Below are 21119 nucleotides of genomic sequence, written 5' to 3'. Positions count from 1 at the left end.
TATATACATATATATATATATATATATATATATATATATATATATATATATATATATATATATATATATATATATATATATATATATATATATATATATATATATATATACATATATATACATACGATCTAAAGTATATATATACCCTGTAGTACCAATTGAAGTGCGAAGTTTGTTTAAACTTGTCATGTTAACAGGCATGTGCTTTTTATATAGTTCCCGCATTTATTTGTATTGTTTGAATAGATTCTAGATGACTCGTTGTTCAATGGGGAACAATGGTCATTCCAACAAGACAGTGCCCCTTCGCACAAAGCGAAGACAACACAGAGGTGGTTGACAGCCAATGTGCCCGATTTTATCTCTACGGATGCCTGGCCGTCAGCATCACCAGATCTTAATCCATTGGATTATGCAATCATCAGTTGATGCCCTCAAGCGATCACTTCTCAGAGAATGGGATGCTTTATCCATGGATACCGTGCGTAAATCAATCGAGGAATGGCGTCCAAGACTGGAGGCGTGCATACGGGCAAAAGGGGGTTATTTCGAGGACTCTCTTTATTAATGTGTACTTTAGCATTTTAACTAAAACATAACATGCATATAATATGTATATATTACATTTGTTCTTGCATTAAAAACATGTTCTCTTAAATTTTTTTACTGAATTAAAATTTCGCACTTCAATTGGTACTACTAGGTATATATAAATATATATATATAAATATATATATATTTGCACATATATATATATTATATATATAATGTATATACATATATATATATATATATATATATATATACATATATATACATATGTATATATGTATATATATACATATATACATATGTACAGAAATTGGATCTCCTAGTATTATATAAAATTGACTGTAAATACAAAAAAAATAATTTTCAGTATTGTTTATTAAATTATTCGTGTCAGCATCAACTTTATATATATATATATATATATATATATATATATATATATATATATATATATATATATATATATATATATATATATATATATATATATATATATATATATATATATAGTTGATGGAGACTCTTATTAAGAGTTACACCAAAATGGGACGCAGAATATCTCTGTCTAAAAGTTTATGTCCTTGATTTGCATGTCAACGAATTCAAGGAGAATACGGACGCTAACTCCAAGGAACAAGTCATTTTTATCAAGATATATTGGACTTTGGACGTCGTTAACAAGGACAGCAAAACCAAAAAAAGATGGGAGACTACATTTGGGGAATACTTCGAGAGATTGATTCACAGTACAATCATATATATAGAAGATCTAAGGAATTTTTGAACTTTGTTGAGTGGTTTCGGACTGTGTTTGTCTATTCCTTGTGCAATTTTTGTTTTTACCTGATCGTAATGCAAAAAATAAAAACAAATTGTTCTTATTTCACAAAAAAACAAGTTTTCTTCGTACTGTTGTAGTGTAAGCAAAGTTTGTGCTTAATAAAGTCGTTTTTTCACATAATATAGACTTAAGCAAATGAAATATAACACTTAGAAGCCAGGAACAAAAATTGTGTTACATAGTGTTATTGTTACATAATGTTATAGTTATGTTGCAATATCATTGTTATTGTTAGGTTGCAATATTATTATTAAACAGTGTTTAGACTATAAGGAAAAAAGAATGAACAAGTTCCCTAGTTATGTTGGCTAAATGTTGTTAATAAAATCAGTGTAAACCAGTACCAGTGTAAAATGTCCACATTTTATATTAAGAGAAAAACATTTAAATAAAAGTTAAGTAATAATTTCTCTATATTATTATAACACCTATACGATACCTAAAATGACTTAAAATAATGCAACAAAGTTTTAGGACTTACCCAAAATAAGATACAAAAGTAAAGATTCTTTATAAGATATTTTTGAAGGATTCAGGTTAATAAGAAACTTTAATATACTATTTTGGTTTTTATTGGCTAATCCACAAATCATTGATAAACAACTTTTCAGCTTTTCATTAGCCATAATCTCATCACTAGTTAAACAATTATATGCATATACAGCTACACAAAACTCCATTATTGTCAAATGTGCAAACTGATAATAACAACCCAGATCTGTTTCAATCCTTTCTATAAATCCAAAAAAGTTACCTTCATTTTTGTCAAAGTCACTAATAAAATCTTGAATTTCTTCTTTGGAAAAAATAATTTTATTTTCAAGAAACAACTTATATGCAATTTTACAAATATTTAAAATATAACTTTTATTGGAACTGTCTTCCATAATCTTATATATAAGTTTATTGTTTCTGATGATGTGTTTTTGCAAAAAGTATAAAAAAATACTTGCATACAAATCTGTCATTGTTAAGAAAGAATTTGTATCACTTAAATCTTTTTTAGAACCATTTAAAATTGTACACATTGAAGATAAATAAAATGGAACAGATGCCATGGCTTTTGCAATTGGAGATTCCCTTAAAGTTGCTTTTACAACTTCTCTCTTTTTTTCCACAACATGATTTTCTATGTAATTATTTATTCCATCTTCATTAAACCCCATTATTTGAATGGTTAATTTATCACTATGCTCTGCATATATGCTTTGGTATTGATCTATTGCATAAACTCTACCAGCAACGACATGTTTATATTTTTGAGTTTCTGCTAAAGCATTTACTATCGGATAGTTACACTTCAATATCGGATTTAATAACTCATGGAAGTATTTAAACTCATCTAATCCATCAATTATAAATAATGCAGTATGACTGCTTATATTAAAATCATTTACAATATCTTTGTAGGAAACACTTAGTAGTTCATTAATATTAGAAAGATTTTGATATTCATTAAGCATCCTGCATTCCAAATAAAAAACAAGTTCAACATCTTTCCAAATTAAACCATTTGACCAATCAAGCAAACACTTTCTAAGCAACCATGTTTTCCCTATTCCAGCTATTCCAGATATTAATATTACAGAATTTTCTTTCATAAATATCTCACTATATGAAAGTGGTGTATAACTCATTTGCTTTTCAAGAAATTTCTTTCGTTCAACACTTAAAACAGCATCAATTTGAGTGTTCACTGCATCAACGATACATAGATCAACAAACTTATGTATTAGATCAACATTTGCAGTTGCTTTTATCATTGGTTGAAGTTCACTAATTTTCCCATAATGTTTAAGATAAAATTTTTTTAGTTGAGCAGAAAAACTTGTAAAATCTAAATAAAACAAAAGAACTTTAATTTAAGTCATCATTATGATTTTGCTAATATTCTCGATCATGTCTATGATGATCATTATAACTATATTTTTATATAGACATAAATTCTTTATAAAAATATACTTGAAATAAAATTTTTGATATACTAATTAAATCTAAATAATTTCAATGAACTTGATTTTTATGGATTATTTAGAAGAAACTTTCTATTCAGAGTAAAACTTTTTTATTTAGAGTTCAGATCAAATTTAGCATCTTTTTTATTTGCTATTGTGTCTAAACAAATTTATACTTTAAATTATTACAAACTTCTCAAAATTTAACAAACTCTATAACAAACTTCTCAATTAAATTTGATTTAATTAAATACTTCTGACAAACATTTTCATTTTGGAATCTGTTTGATTATCTTTTTAAACAAATATTTATTTAACTTAAGCTAGCTTTTAAAAAGTTTTAAACCTTTTAAAATTATTTAAAAAACATTAACATCAAACTATCAAAGGTGTTTAACCTTACATCACCTGAAATCAACTGAATTCAAATCATTGACGTAACAATCAAAGTTTATCATAAATTTGCATAATATCAAAAATATGAAAAGGCTGTCTAAAATAGTATGTAAGAATCTTTTATCTTAAATACTTATTTTAGCCATGTCATAACGATGATGATGTTCATAATCATTATCCTTAATGTTAGGTTTAAACAACAATTACCTTTTTCGACATAAAATCTGCTAGCCATTACTCGTGAATCGAAAGTCACTAAATAAAAGTTAACTTAAAGTTAAAACTATTTCTAACAAAATTGACATTTTAATGAACAATAAAGTTTATTTAACATTAACATTAAAGTTATAAGTTTTCTAGATCACAAACAGAAGTAAAATAAGAGTTTAACTTTGTATTTCTCAATGTATATATATATATATATATATATATATATATATATATATATATATATATATATATATATATATATATATATATATATATATATATATATATATATATATATATATATATAACGTCTGTTCGCAAAAAATCCGGATTGATTTCAAATGTACACAAATTGTTCTAAATTTCGAATTTTCGATTCAAAATTTTTAAATTTAATCAACAACAACAGCAACAACAACAGTTTCATTTTGTGGCAAAATTGAGTTTAAATAATTAATTCAAATAAACATGGAGCATCTAAAAGAGAACGATGTTAGAAATGTGATTGGAAATTTTTATAAAAAAAACATAAACAGTGGAAAGAAATTTACAGTGGATCATTTTAAGAAAATGGGAATCGCTAAATCTACAATTTATGACATAATTAAAAGGTCTGAAAATAATTTGCCAATGATTAGAAAAATCGGTTGCGGCAGAAAACCTTTTAAAAATACACCAGAAAAGAGAGAGTCCATGATTGCTAGAGCAAAAGAGAGAATCGGGATTTCGCAAAGAAAATTAGCACTAAAATATAAGATAAGCGTTTCATACGTAAATAGATTATTAAGTATGCATGGACTAAAGTATACCAAAAGAAAAAATGCACCAAAAACAACAGAAAAGCAAGAAATTAAACAAAAGAAAAACTTATTAAAACTTTCAAAAACTTTTTTCAAGCCATCAAATGAGTTTGAAATCATCATGGACGATGAATCTTATTTCTGTGTAAATGGTGCAAATTGTTCACAAAACTCTGGCTACTATACAAAGGATAGTTCTCAAACTGATCCTAACATTAAATTCAACTTCAAAACTTATTCTAAAGAATGTATTACAAAAAGACTTCTTCCATTTATAAATTCCAAGCATCAAAACATGAAAATTTTATTTTGGCCTGATGGAGCGAGATGTCTTTATGCAAAACACACATTAGAAACTTACAACACTTTAGGTATTAACTTTGTCGACGCTAAAGACAACCCCCTAAATGTACCGCAGTTAAGGCCAATTGAAAATTTTTGGGCACATTTAAAAGCAAAAGTTTATGGAAATGGATTTACAGCGAAAAATCTTGACCACCTTAAGAATAGAATTCGATTAAAGTTGAAGGAGTTTGATCCAGACTACTTTTTCAACCTAATGGATTCAGTCAAAACTAAAGTTCAAAAAGCCGCTGATTAAGGACCACTTTCGGTTATAAATTAGTTAACAATGTCCAGTCACTCATTTTAGTTAAAATTTGTGTCAAAAATTGATTAATTTTGTATTCAATTAAGAACAATTTTTCATTCCGGATTTTTTGTGAACAGACGTTATATATATATATATATACATATATATACATTGGTAAAAACCCTTATCTAGGTTATTTCTTCAACAATTTGTTTCTCCATTTCTCCAACAGTAGGTTCATCAGAATGTCTTCCACGCTAGGAAGTTGAAGAAAAAGTAGATAAGTGTTTTTACTAATTTAGTATTGCTCTCTTCTTTAAGAACATTGAGCACTATTTGTAGAATACAAACGTAATTTATATATATATATATATATATATATATATATATATATATATATATATATATATATATATATATATATATATATATATATATAATATATGTGAAGTGCATATATATATATATATAAAGTACATAAAGTGCATATATATATATAAGTTATATAATGTGCATGTGTGTGTGTGTGTGTGTGTGTGTGTGTGTGTGTGTGTGTGTGTGTCAAGACTTAATTTTAAAATAAACAAGTAAATGTGACTATCTAAAGCCATAGTTGTATGAGTTTCATTATGTTATTATGCTGTGAAGTTTTGAGAAAAAGAGTTAAAAAAAACGTTGTAAAAAAAAAGTTGAATTTTTTCATAAAAAATGTAAAAGAACTGAAGTTTAAGTTCTAAATACCATATAAGGCTAGCAAATAAGTTGGAGGGTTTTATTTCAAAATGTGTTAACCTAACATAAAATGTTAGATTAACACATTTTGCAACCTTTTGTACTTTTCATTATAATCTGTTTTATGAAAAGAGTAAAACTCACTTCCTTTTTATTTGTAAATGACTTTCCTCCCTTTAAGGCAAGCAACCGCAACGTAAGTTGAAAGTTGCAAGGAAGTAAATGAGAAAGAAAGCAACTGATATAGACTTAAAATCTGAATGTCAGGAAAAAAATAAAACTAGTTAGATCTCTAAAGCATCAATGTTCAAGGAAAAAAGCAAGATGAGCTAAAGTTTTTTAACATGAAGGGACATTTACAGTTAAAAAAATGAGTCTTAAAATATTGAGTTATTGTTGATGAAACTGTGATTATTGCTTGTTGAATGTTTGAGAAGCAAATATGGCAATATTTGTAGATGAGAAAAAGAGATAAAATCTGGCAACAATAAGACAGCGGCTCAAACTTGACAACAATAATAAATTTAACAAGACTTTACAATGCAGTTTTTGACTTTGTCTAAATGGCCTAAATAGAAGTACCAACCCAAATAAGATAACAGTTTTCTGAACTAGAACAAACTAGAGACTTGTAAAGTTAGAAAATAGAATCAGAAAGAAAATGGTAAACAATGATAAAGATAGGCAAGAGATGCTTAGTTTGCAATGAATTGTATAAACAGTTTTATTAAGATATTTTGAGTAATGTAACGCAGAGGACTCAGTTAAAATGTTGTTATTTATTAATATATAGGTAAAGGAAACTGGGTTAAACAGAGTATTGGGAAAAGCGGGGGTTTTGCAAATAAACCATGATTGGATTTGAAAAATTTTTTAGAGCAGCACAATTGTTCCAAGGTAAATGCAAATTCTTGCATCTCTTTCATCTAATTTATTTAACTTACGACTTCAGAAATAATTTTCTTAATAATTAAAGCTTTGAACAAAGATTTTATCTGAATAATATCATTTTTTTTTTTAACAAAATTTTTGAGCAATTAATTTAACAATAAAATTAACCCAGTTTCAATTACAATACATTTTATTGTATAACAATACAATGAGAAAAAAATGAGGTAGTTTTAATGGGACTTTGTAATTCTTTAAAATCCAGGACTTTGTTGTTCTTTAGTAGTGTCTCTGCGCCTACCACACATCCTTCCACACCCACTATCTCTACTCAAGTCTTTACTGCTGCTTTGGCTTTCTGGAAAATAATATACTAGCACTAAACAAACCTTAAACAAGACAAAATAAATACGCTCTGGATGAATCAAGTTATTTTACTGTTTTTTTAGCAAGATTTGATGCCAGTCCCAAAATAGACACTAAATGAACGTGTGTTGAATTAAAGAGTCAAAACACTTATTTTAACTTCTTTACCCTACAAAAAGATGTTACTGGAGACTGAAGAGAACAAAACAACATATTCAAAATCCAAACAATTCAAATAGTTTAAATCTTTAAAAAAATTTAAAGATTTAAACTATTTCAATTAATGAAGAAACAGTCTTTATTGTGTTGACCTCTATTCCTTGAGTGTTAAAAGTTGGATTTGTTGTAGTGAGTGCCATAGGTGCATTCACTACTGTGCTGGGATTGAGGTAAAAAAAAAAATCAAAACTTTGTCTTTGAGCTATGCATAAATTAATACATGAATTCTTCCGATGACCCCATTTTGCTAAATGCCAAACCCCATTTTACCTCAAGCATGGAGCGGATTTGAGCTGTATTGATGTTTTTTTAAAGTTTAACAAATTAATAAGTTTTTATTTTATGGTGTTTATGCTTTGTAACAATGTTGTCAATGTTGTATTCTTTTAATGTTGTCAGTGTTGTCATTGTTTTCAATGTTGTCATTGTTGTCAATGTAGTTAATGTTGTCAATGTTGTCAACGTTGAATTCTTTTAATTTCAAATTACTGTAAATTTTAAGTATTGACTTCGATAATTTTTGCTACTTTATTTCTATAGTATCCCATTTTACCCCCAGTTTTCCCTACCAATAACACTAAAATAATAATCATCAATTGTTAAAAAAAATAATTATTATCAATTGGTAAAATTGTTAGAATAATAATTATCAATTGTTAACAAGCCCAAGGCCAAGGCCGAGGACGAGGTCAAGGCCAATAGTTTTAAGGTCAAAGCCACGATTAAGAGTTTCAAGGGTTAGGCCAATGCAAACATTTTCAAGACAAAAGACTTCAATGTTTAAGGCAAGTTATTGCCTTAAACATTGAACAAGTAGCAAGAGCAGTGACAATAAAACCACATTTTGAAAAAATAGACCAAAGCTATGCGCAGAGTTCAACGAAATTTATAAATAAATATGAATTTTTTTAAGGCCAAAACCAAAACAATCAAGACCAAAGACAAAATTTTAAAGGCCAAAACCAAGGTCAAGGCCTCAATATTTGACCTTAAAGCAAGACCAATGCCAAGGACTAATAACTCGGATTATCAGTAGAAGCTGAGTTTGTTTTGCAAACCCTAACCTTTCACAGAAAAGATATGGTAATCAAATTATACGTAAAAACTTATGAAAATATTTAAAATGTATCTGTTATTCTAAAAATAAGGCAACTTGGATTTTTTGTAAAAAAATTAGCTTTAATTTAATGATTTAAGTAATAAATACATTTAATTAAAGATGATTTTAAATTATTAAACAAACAGAAAATTTTTTTTTCCCTAAAACTTAGAAAACTAATATTTGTTTTTATGTATAAATTGATAATTATATCAGAAATTTATATTATTAACTTTAATTTTATATACAAATTAAATATAAATTTAAATAAAAATATATTTAATCGGTGTTTTCCAAATAAAAAATACAAATAATTGTATTTGTTATTGTATTTATACTTGGAAAACACTGATTTCATTATTTATTTAAATTTGTATTTAGGAATCTAGAATCAACAAATGTGTATTTGATCAAATGTATTTGACTTCAACCATAGCTGCAGTTAAAAAGAAGTTACTATAAAATTTTAAAAACTTTGCAAGGTGAAGCAAGCTTATGAAGAAAACTAGCAACTCATGCACACCATAATTTTTCTGTAATAATGGTTACTAATTCAGCAATAATACAAAAAGTTCAAATTCCGTATTCATTGTCAGAAAGTAAAAATTTGTTTTTTAAACAGATATTTACTGATGAAAACTGAATATCTTATGTTTTTCAAAAGCACGATAGAAACTAAAAGAAAAAAAGCAAAATAGTTATTACTATTTTCTTGATGTTACCTCCAAATTTGCTCTCAAGTTCAACTACAATATCAAAACGTTTAAAAGCTATCAATTCTTTTTTTAATTGGTCCCATGAAAGATATCCATTTATTTGTTTCCATTTTTTTAGAACACTATCAGCTTTCTCATAACATTTTATATTATCAGAGTCAATGTTGTCAAGATCTGAATCACTTAAGCCTAGATGTCTTCCCCATCGAATCCAATCACTTCCAATTTTATAACTTATTTCACCGTGATATTTTGAAACAAATTCATCAAAATTCAAATCATTTCTTGACCCTAAATATAAGAATTTAAATTTTCAGACATAAAAATAAAAAAAGGTTAAATAAAAAAAATAAAGAAGTTAAAAAATAATTTCTAAGAAACAAAGCAATAATTGGTATATATTAAATATATCACTCAAGATAGTAATTTGATAGATGCAGAAAAATATGTGGTGGTTTGTAATAACTGATAGTAATCCACCATAAATATTATGGTTTATTTGCAATAGGCTATAATTTGTAACAAATATGGTGGATTGTAAGTCTTAGGGGTCAAAATAATGTACAATAGATGGAAATGGATGAAGAAACGAGAAAATAAATGCAAAACTATCAGTTTCTTTCTTTTTTTTGTTATCGTTTTATTGACTTTGAGATACAATAACAAAACGAAAACAATAATAAAACGAAGACAATATTTTCAAAGATATTTTTACTTTGTTCAAAAATTAAAAATTACATTTTTTTGAGAAAAGATGTGGGTCACTTAAACCCTATGGTTGTCTACCCTGGAATAATTTTAATTCATTAGGACTACGCAAATGCTAAAAGTTTCATAGCTCCAGTTTGTCTGGAAAATTGTGAAAAATCTATCGCAAGATTCCGCTAAAAAAAAAAGGATCACATGCCCAATTCACGTCTGGTGTATTATGCTTTGGAAATAAATTTAACATGCAAGTTCATCAGTTCATCAATAACAATATTATTTCTTTAGTATTTTTCTAGCTATGCATTGAAATGCACTCATTGATGAAATAATAAATGGTTCAACAAAAGATAAATTGAAACGAATGCTTGACAGTTTAATAGAAAGTTGCCTTTAGTTTATGAGTTTATTAGGACCTGTATCCTAGTTTGATCTCTCTTAAACTAATATCTCATACTTCTTCATTAGTTCATCGGATTCTATTCTCTATCTCACATCTAAGGTGGCATTGTTTGCTGATGATACTACTATTTTTTCTTGTCGTGATAAGAAACCAACACCCTCTGATTGCTTGGAGGGGGCATATGAGCTTGAAAAGGATCTCACTACTGCTACAGCATGGGGCTCACAGTGGCTGGTAAACTTTAATTCAGATAAAACTCAATTTTTTTCAGCCAATCTTTATCGCAATAATTTAGATCTTCCTATATTTATGAACGGTGTACTCAATGAGTCACCTACTCTTCATCTTCTAAGATTAACTCTTACTTCCAATCTTTCTTGGAAACCATATATCAAATCAGTTGCAAAATTAGCATCTGCTAAGGTTGCATCTCTTTATCGAGCTCGTCACTTTCTTACTTCGGATTCTATTCTCTATCTCTATAAATCTCAAATCCGGCCTTGTATGGAATACTGTTACCATATCTGGGGCGGATCTTCTAATGATGCCCTTTCTCTTTTAGAAAAGGTGCAAAAACGCATTGTAAACATAGTTGGACCTGCTCTTGTAGCCAACCTCCAACCATTATCACATTGTCGTAATGTTGCTTCTCTTTCTCTTTTCTACAAATACTGTAGGGGGCACTGCTCTAAAGAGCTAGCGTCTCTTGTGCCATCTACTAAAATTCATTATCGTGTTACTCGTCATTCAACTAAGTGTCATCCTTTTTCTGTGACTGTTCCTAAGTGCTCCAAAAACGCTTATTTGTCTAGTTTTTTTCCTCGAACATCAGTTCTTTGAAATTCACTTCCTTCATCTTGCTTTCCTGATTCATATAATTTGCAACTTTTAAGTCGTCCGTCAATCGTTATCTTGCTCTACAATCTTCATCTTTTCTTTTTCAGTAACTTCCAACTTTAATTATTGGCTTCTTGCAGCCTTGTTGGAACTGAAAATGTTAAAAAAAAAAAAAAAAAAAAGAGGTAAAGCAACACTTATACTATAGTAACATAAAATAATCTATAAAAAGAAAAAAAATCCTCAATTTCTATATTTAGATGGTGCACTAATGCTGACTGAATATGTTCAACTCTGTCGAAAAGGGTCTAGAATAGCCCCTGACTATTACTAATATTAGTGTTACCAAGTTATGTATTTAGCACCAAACAGTGATACTAGGTTGTGTTTTTTAGTTATTTTAAATTAATTGGAAACAAAGACTTTACTTGGTTTTCCTTCTTTGGTATCTGCTGGTTATAACAGATTTTATAAAGAAGTTTACTGACGTTATGACATATTTTTATGTTGTTTACTACAAAGTAGCAGAACAAAAATGATTACTTATAAACTTTTATTTAATTTTACTTTTCCAAAAATATTTTAGGTTATAGAGTTATTAATGATTTTAATTAAAAAGTTTTGCAAGACTTTTTTATATATTTATTTAAATTTTTTCTATAAACCTAATGATTATATCTATTTATAATAATATTCAAGAGGAAAAATGCTTTTTTTTTTTTACTTTGATTTTTGAAACTTTGTTGAGTTGTTTAATACTTTAAAGTTTTGTTAATTTTATTCTTTGGATTGTAGTTTAATTTATCTATTGAATCATATTAAAAAAAAAACAGGTTGTTATTTCTGAGATTTAACTTATTGTTAAATATTGTTTAATAATTATTAATAATTTTAACATTTTACACTTTTTCAATTTTATTTTATATACTTTTATCATCTTTTATATTATATACATAAAAAAGTCCCAATTAAAGCAAAATTATATAAAAATTTAAAAAGTTTGAATCATTATATAATTAAATTATCATTTTTAAAACTTTTATTTGCATAGATTTTAGTGAACAAAAAATGACATTTTATAACTAAAAACGAAAAATAGGGAACTTAACAAGACTTTTTTACTATAATTTTTTCAGCAACATTTTTTTATTAAATGATCATTATTTTAAAATTTTTTTATATAACTTTGCTTCTTTTGAGAGCAAACATGATATACTTTTGAAGAACTTTTGTTTTGATAAGTATAGAGACTAGTCGGATGTTTATCAGTCTTTAACGATCCCTAAAAAATTATTAATTCCAGTATTATTATATAGAACACATTTAGAGGGTGAGAGCAGACATTAAAAAAAAAGTTGTTTAAATGGACACTCTAAGATATATATATATATATATATATATATATATATATATATATATATATATATATATATATATATATATATATATATATATATATATATATATATATATATATATATATATATATATAAATATATATATATATATATATATATATATATATATATATATATATATATATATATATATATATATATATATATATATATATATATATATATATATATATATATATATATATAGACAGGATCTCAAAAAATTATCCGAGCAAACATTTTTTAAAACATTTTTCCTGAAAAAAGTGCTGTATTTTTGTAAATTTAGACTTTTTTGGTAAAATAAGTCAGATCAGGTTTTCCTGCTACTGGTAACATGTAACCCAGTACAATCTGCTTCATGTCCTGCTGCCTTGTAGGATACGCCTTTTTAGGCAAAGGCTAGGAGATGCCAAATCCGATTTAAAACACCCCCTGCCTTGGGGCTCTTGGTTGAGTAAAGGCTAGAGATGGTGTCTCGATAAAAATACTCATCTTGGGCAGATGTTAAATGCACCCAGCTACTGTCTTGTAGAAGGCCTCCTAGGCAAAGACTTAAGGGGTAAACAGATTCTATCTGTTGACCAGCCTCGCACCCCTTCTTCATCTATTAGGCTGGCGCAGATGTATTTTAATACATTGTTTCCAGTTTAGGATGTTGAATGCTGGATCTTCTTGACTCAATGCATGGGTTTTGCTTGTGTCTCTGTTTTTATGACTAGGCAACTCATTCTATTATCTCCTAATGAGGGTACAGCTCTAAAACTCAGTTTTATGGTTCTGAGGCCGGCTGGTAGTCAGGTTTCCTGAACTCTGTGGTAGCTCTCAGAGAGGCTGATTCCATCAACAGCTGAAAAATATCAAAGTACTTAACAGTGCCATTTTGCGCATGGATGGTGTCCCTGTTTGTACTTTTGGTGTGCATTGCGGAGGCAACATTTGGAGCCCTTTGTTACGGCTTAGGGTTTATTAGTAGTAATGAGGCAATTGCTTGGGCTATTAAACAGTGTTCTGAGTACTATCTGTGCTTTGAGTCAAGTTCTTCAATCTAAATTAAAATGAATAAAGTACCAAAAACTATAAAACACAAAAAACCATCATCATCACCAAGTTCTCATTAATATTCGTGGTCTTCGAAGTAACTTTTCTTCTGTTGAGTCTTATCTCTTGCAAAGTTCACCAGACCTACTTGTTCTTTGTGAGACTAACTTGAGTTCGGCTGTCTCATCTTGTGATCTTAGTGTTGATGGTTATCTTCCTCTAATTCGTAAAGACTCCAATAGTCACATGCTTGGCCTCGGCATTTACATTCGTAAGAATTCACCCATTTGTCGTGAAACTAGGTTTGAATCCACAGACAATTCTTTTATGTGCTTTCGTTTAGCACCACTTCACTCTATTGCCTTTCTCTTTGTTCTATATCGCTCTCCTTCATCTCAAGAGTTATTATACTGTTATAACTTTTTATTATTATTTGTTAGTTAAACAAAGACTGTGAAATCATGGCTCATAAAGTTTTTAACATTTGGTTTTTGATACCCGAATGAAGTATTACCAGTAATCAAAGCATGGAAAGATACAGACTTATCTAATCGGGAAAAATACAAAGAAAATTAAGAGATCTACAAAAGTGGTAATAATTACTTCAAGATTAGTATTAATTTTGGAGCTTATAAGGAAAGTGGTGGCAAACGTAAAATTGATAATCGTACTAAACGAGTTATTGTACGTCGTGCTGCTGCTCAGCACATGACTACATCTCAAATTCGTGTTGATTTACAATTACCTGTAACTGTTTAACATGTGAGACAAATCTTACATGAAGATTCAAACACAGTTCGGAAAGGCATAAACCAAGACCAAAACTTACTGTTCGTCATATAGAAGTTAGATTACAATTTGCAAAAGAGCATATGTCTTTGCAGGAAGAGTGGCATTAAATTCTCTTTGTGATGAAAATAAGTTCAAGCTGGAAAACAACCACTGGGATGAATTTCATCAAAAGTGAATTCACAGGACTACATTGACTTTTTAGAAATTAATTTTCTTGAACATGGTGAAGAATCGATGGGTGAAAGTTTCACTTTTTAACAAGACAATGCTGCTTTCCATAACTCAAAGCTTACAAAAGCTTGGTTTAGAGAGAAACATATTTACGTAATGGAATGGCCCGCATGCATTCCAGGTCAACCCAATTAAAAATCTATGGGGAATACTTTCTAGAAAGGTTTATGAAAATGGTGAGCAATATGAATCCGCATTGGAGCTGAAAACTCGTATCAGAGAAACTTGGAATAAAATATCTATAGAAACTATCCAAAATCTTGTTACTAGTATGTCAAGTCGCATATTCGAACTCATTAAAAATTCAGGAAGCAATACTAAATATTAAATGAGTGTAAAACAAAATATTTTTTGTATTTTCTTGTATATAACGTAAATGAGGCAAATTTATATTTTTTATACAAATTGAATACTTTCAATTTTTTTTCCACTTGTAATTAATTAATCATACCAATTTATAAACTTTTTAATTGTAGTAGAAGATAATAAGAAACAGGGTAGATTTAATTATTGTTTCATTGCTATTTTTGTTAAGTTAGAACGAAAAATAAAGGTGAGGCTAATTCTATTTTCTCCGCTGTATATATATATATATATAAATATATATATATATATATAAATATATATATATATATATATATATATATATAAATATATATATATATTTATATATATATATATATATATATATATATATATATATATATATATATATATATATTTATATAAAAATTATAAACAGGCTAAACTATAAAAAAAAAAAAAAATTTTAACAAGCGAGAAAATAAAAAAACAAAAAATTAAAAAGCAGAAATGAGATCCTTTTCAAGCTCTAATGCCCGCTTCAAGCAATCAGAGAGAGTTGGCTTGTTATCAAGACAAGAATAAATGGTAGTATCATCAGCAAACAATGCCGTCTTAGATGTGAGGACTTTTGGAAGATTGTTTATGTAAATTAAAAAGAGTTTAAGGACAATGATAGAACTCCTGAAAATACAGGGAATAAAGAAGAGTGCTGTAAATTGAGGAAAACTTTTGAAGAGAAGAGTGCTGTAAATTGAGGAAAAATAACCTTAAGCATGTTACCAGATAAAATGTAAGAAAATGCTTATGTAGAAGACCAGCATGCCAATATTTATTAAAGGATTGAGAAATGTCATGAGCGTTAATCTTAGCTTCTCCACATCTATCTTATGCACAATAAAACTTATCAGTAATTACCGTCAACAAATTAGGAGTAGAACAAGGAGATTGAAATCCATATTGATGATCAGAAAGTAAGATATTAGATTCAAGATGAGAGATTAAGAGTTTGTTAATTAAAGACTCAAAAACCTTTCTTATGATAGGAAGATGACTAATGGGATGATAGTTAAATAATTCAGATGACTCTTCAAAATTTTTGAAAATAAGCATAACAGAAGCTGCTTTCCAGGATGAAAACAAGACTCTAATAACCACTTGTTAAATAGTTTTGAGAGTATAGATGACAGCTCTGGAGAACATTTGTGCAAGACTGGATTAAAATAAATACTAAACGGCGAAAAACAAACAAAAATTATGAAAAGTATAAGATTGTTTAAAGAAATAATTTATATGGAAAAAGAATCTTTTTCAAATATTGAATGTAGACTTTATCAAAATCTTTGATATACTAGTTTAAATGATTTTAAGGTGGTATGAAATTAAATTTAATTACAACATGGTACTTAAAAATGCTTTCAAAATATCAATATTTTTAGACTCCTGTAACAAATATATATTTTTCAGATAATAATAATTACAACACATTAAAAGCAAAGGATTTTAAAAATTTGTAAATTGTCTTTTATATTTATCAAGACTTTATTGATGTAAAAAAGAACACTAGTTTTCTTTTTTAAATATTATTATGTATTTCGCCATAAAGAAAATGTTTACGAAATTAGACTTGAATAAAATGTATATACACGGCTAAATAAGCGCTTGACTCAAGTGAAAATACTAATGGCGTTTCAATCGGTGTGCTTTATCTGGAAGTAGAAAAGTGAATGTTGCCAATAGTTTACATTATAAATATTATTTACGCTTCAGACGTAAAAGTTTTAGGCTCAAATAAATTAAAAAAAGCACATTCAAATGCCATCTGTTGAGCAGGTTGGTTTTTAATCAGACTTTGGTTCAAAAAAAAAAAAAAGAAGAGAAAAGTAATTCACAAAAAAAACAAAAACGAAGGTAATTTCCATAAAAATGAAGAAAATTAGTTTAAATGAACGTATTCCATACCGCTGCATTTGATAATTTTCAATATTGTGGTATTGAAACGTATTTAATACTGCAATATTGTAAACGTATTGATGCTTATTTTTAAAATTTATTTACTTTTGTTTAGTTTTTATTAAAAAAAAATGTAGCCTCTTTGAAAAATTGGTTTCCGCGGTCTTAGGGAGGTAAAAGGTTATATTAAAGGTAGCTTGGGGAGCTAAGTGCGATTCTAATAAAGACGGCAAACGCGTTTTTGTGATACCAAAATATAAAGAAAGTGAATATTTAAAAAGAATGAAATACTACGTTAAACTATAAGTATTAGTTAACTGTTAAAAGTGATCTTTAAAAATAATAATCTTAAAATGAAAAAAATTAATATGAGTAAACCAAACACGAGAAAAGCGAAAAATCAGAACATAACCGCAACCATATCAATTGGTAGACAGAATAATGATTGTAAACATAGCATCACACACAAATGTAATGAGTGTGATGATACAATTGAAGAAAATCATGAGTCGATCAAATGCAAAGGAGTGTGAGCTACTTGGTCTTACAAAGATTGTTCTCATCTATCAGAAAAGGAATTTAAATTTATCTGCGCACCAGTAAAATGATTTTGTAACGAATGCAAAAATAATAATACGATAAATCAAATCTCAAAAAATCTTGACAAAATCAAAATGAATAAAAACAAAAAAAAATTATAAATGCATTTGCTAAACGAAAATATGAAACTAAATGATGAAATTAAAAAATGTTAGTAACTTGTTATATACGTTGTATACGGTTATATAAAAAGTCGAATTGCCTCAAGTGTGTTTTCCTGTTACTCAGTCTTTCTGCCCTTTTTTTGCTTTTCTTCCACACTGTTTTTTAGATCCAGTTTTAGGCTCTGAAGCGCACCACGTATTTTTCTTTTCATTAAAAGCTCTACCGGCAATAATCTGGTGGTCGAATGAGGGATAATTTGTTATGAAAATATGAATCGATTTACCGTAGTTTCAATAGCGGTCAACTTTTTCATCAATTCCTTGAATGTTTGCACCGTGCGTTTGGCAAGCCCGTTCGAAGAAGGGCAAGACGGAGGTGTAAAAATATGTCTTAATTGATTTCTTTTGACAAATTCAGCAAATACAGCATTGCTAAGCGAAGTTCCGTTCACTAGCAATTACTTTGGAATTCCCATGAAACGCAAATACACTTCTAAGCTGCTCAATGGTGTTTTCGGATTTGGCATTTTTCATCACTATTGCTTCAATTTATTTTAAATAATCATCGCATACGATTAAAAATATGTGTCCTAAAAGTGGACATGCATAATCAAGGTGTATTCTACTCCATGTTTACTTGGATATTCGCAATGGTGTATTGGCGCACTTTTAGGGTTTCTTTGATGCATTTCACACAACCGGTATTGGCGTAACGTTTTTTAAATCAATTTTCCCATATTGGGTCATCACACGTAACTCTTTGCTAAAGCTTTAATGCGTACCACACCCAATGGGCACTGAGTAACTCTTTTAATATCATCTTTTGTAAGGGTGCGGGTATTATAACCCGGTTTCCCACATCAAAAATCCTCCTTCGACTCCTAACTCATATTTTCAAGCTACATAAGGTTTAAATCCTATTTCATTGGGAAACTGCAATCCACTAAAAACACCATTTAACACTCGACTTATAATAGGGTTTTGTGCCTAATGGATTTTAACATCTTCGGCTGAGACTAGTGTGCATGATAGATCCATCATTAAAATTTTAATTTCTGCAAATGATGACTCGTCGTTTTAATCTGTAATCTGCTTATGCAATCTGCATGTGAAGCCCCACTACGTTATTTCAAACAATAGTTGTAAGCAGAAAGGGTTAACGCCCAACGCTAAATCTTTGCACGGTCAAGACTGGAATAAGCTTTCCTTCAGCTTATAAACCCAATAAAGGCATGTGATCAGTCGCTAGAGTAAAATATATCCCGTATAAATTCTGATACAGCTTCTTTACGGCAAATACGATATATAATGCTTCTTTCTTAGTTTGAGAATAACTTTGTTCAGCTTTGGTAGGGAATAACTATCGTATATTGCTGCCTGATTTACGGTTTGATTATAGTCTTCACATAAACGAATGTTGCCGTCTTTTTTTAGGACTGGGACGATTGGAGCTGCCCAAAGAGAATGATTTACTGGTCTGTAGATGCCTTTTCGAATAAAGCATATGGTATAGGTTGTGCTCTGCAAAACTTCGGTTTTAAGTTAGGCAGCAAAGGTATGTGTGCCACTGTATCCTTAAATTGTCCAAGCACATTTTGGAACACTGCAGAATGTTTTTTAACTAATGTATTTATCATTGACGAATTGGGACTTCTTGGAATTGCTGAGCTTGCATGAAATATTTTTTCCCTAATAATTTTAATTTTTCTCAGCCGATTTCTGCCAATCGATAAATGTCCTTTACCTGGAGTGATCATTAAAGTTAACAAATTAGTCTGCCCATTTATTCTAAAAGAAAGCTCAACTTCCTTCATTGGTGATACTACTTCCCCAGTGAATATTCGCAAAAAAGATTTCGTTGGATGAGCTTCCTTCCTAGTAAGTCCCTTGTTTTGCAAGCTTGTAAATGTTTCTAGACTCATTACCGACACAGACACTCCAGTGTCGACCTCCATTTATGTACAAATACCTTCGATTTCCACGTCAATCATTGCTTTGGTTTCCTTCTATTTTACTTGTTTTGAATGCAATATAGCTCTTCTCTATTTTGATTTCCATTAATCTCCTCTATCTTGTGTTGGGTTGTTTTGTTTTTGACACACTTTTCTTTTTACGAAATTTTCTTGTTTTGTGTGCCTTGTTGTGGCAAAAAAAAACACTCCTGGTCTTTGAAAAAATATGTCTCTGGATTATGTTTGCCTCCGCAACGAAAACATTTACGTTCATAATGCTTTTCTGACTTGATTTCAATATTATTGACTGCTGCTGGGCTGGTACGATTTTGATGGCTTTGAATTATTGCTGCTTGATTTGCTGCTGCTTTCATAGTTAGTTCAATGTCTAATGTTTTTTGGAAAGAAAGATTAGATCCTTCACTTAGTAGTCACCTTTGTATTCGAGAGTCGTTAATCCCACACACTATTCTGTCTTGCAGCAATTCATCCAGTGTATTTTCATAAGCACAATGGATGGTCAAAGCTCTGAGATCAACAATAAAAGTTGGTACTGACTCACTAGTGTCTCTATTTCTTGAATTGAATTTGAAACATTTGGCTTTCGAATTTGAGGTAGGGCCCTTGTGGTTGCTCATCAACCTTCATAACTCAGTGTAAAATCTATAGCTCGTTTTTCTCGGTGCTACCAAAGACTTGAATAACTTTTATGTCACATGCCCACATGAACTCAAAAAGATAGGTCTCTCTGCTCCTCATTAATAATGTCATTAGCAATAAAGAAAAAATCTAGTCTCTCGACATAATTGTCCCAACTCTTATCTGAGTTGAATTCTGATAAACTTCCGAAATGCGAAGCCATCACATTAACGTACTTATTAATTTGTACTACTCATAATGATAACCATATCAATTCAATAAAATAAAATTACCTATAATTAAACCACTATGTAATGCAATAAGTTTATCTTTGTCACGAATGTTATATATGTTGTATACGGGTATATAAAAATGAAGACTAAGAATATTTTAGTAATAAATGTCTTTGTTATCATTAAGTTAGTGCACTTTATACATATATCAGTTCTGAAAAGTTCCGCCATTTTACTTTGAGCACGTTTTTCCACTAATGTCTAATAACGTATTCAAAATGTTTTGTCTTAAGAAATGTTGTGCTACAATAGGACACTTTATATTTATACAAATATCAGCTCTGAGAAACCGCATGTACGAGTACAGTGATTGACCTGTTTTTAAGTAATTTACCTCTTGAAATTGTTCGAAATAAATCTCATAAAATTCCAGACCATGAAATGGTTGTGTCTATATACAAATACAAACTAAAAAAGAATTCACCTTTAAAAAATAACCTACAACATTCCATAGAAACTAAGTTATATGACAAAATAGACTAAAAAAAATTAAATAAAGAGTT

The 21119-nt window shown here is 28.8% G+C and overlaps 1 protein-coding gene across 2 annotated transcripts in view; it reads right to left on the bottom strand.

Moving 5' to 3' along the window:
• Nucleotides 1–21119, bottom strand: part of LOC105844811 (NACHT, LRR and PYD domains-containing protein 3) — a 34723-nt gene that overhangs the window by 771 nt on the left and 12833 nt on the right. Inside the window, exons 3-5 of one of the 2 annotated variants that reach the window (XM_065787366.1) lie at nucleotides 9373–9657; nucleotides 3952–3999; nucleotides 1875–3230 (exon numbers count right to left, since the gene is read on the bottom strand). In XM_065787366.1, coding sequence (XP_065643438.1) covers nucleotides 1875–3230; nucleotides 3952–3999; nucleotides 9373–9657 — 1689 coding nt within the window. The remainder of the gene's footprint in view (nucleotides 1–1874; nucleotides 3231–3951; nucleotides 4000–9372; nucleotides 9658–21119) is intronic. The other variant, XM_065787367.1, reaches the window with a different exon arrangement.

This window comes from Hydra vulgaris, chromosome 01 (genome assembly GCF_038396675.1).
Source record: "Hydra vulgaris chromosome 01, alternate assembly HydraT2T_AEP".
NCBI classification, from domain to species: Eukaryota; Metazoa; Cnidaria; class Hydrozoa; order Anthoathecata; family Hydridae; genus Hydra; species Hydra vulgaris.
This window is presented reverse-complemented; position numbering and strand designations above follow the sequence as displayed.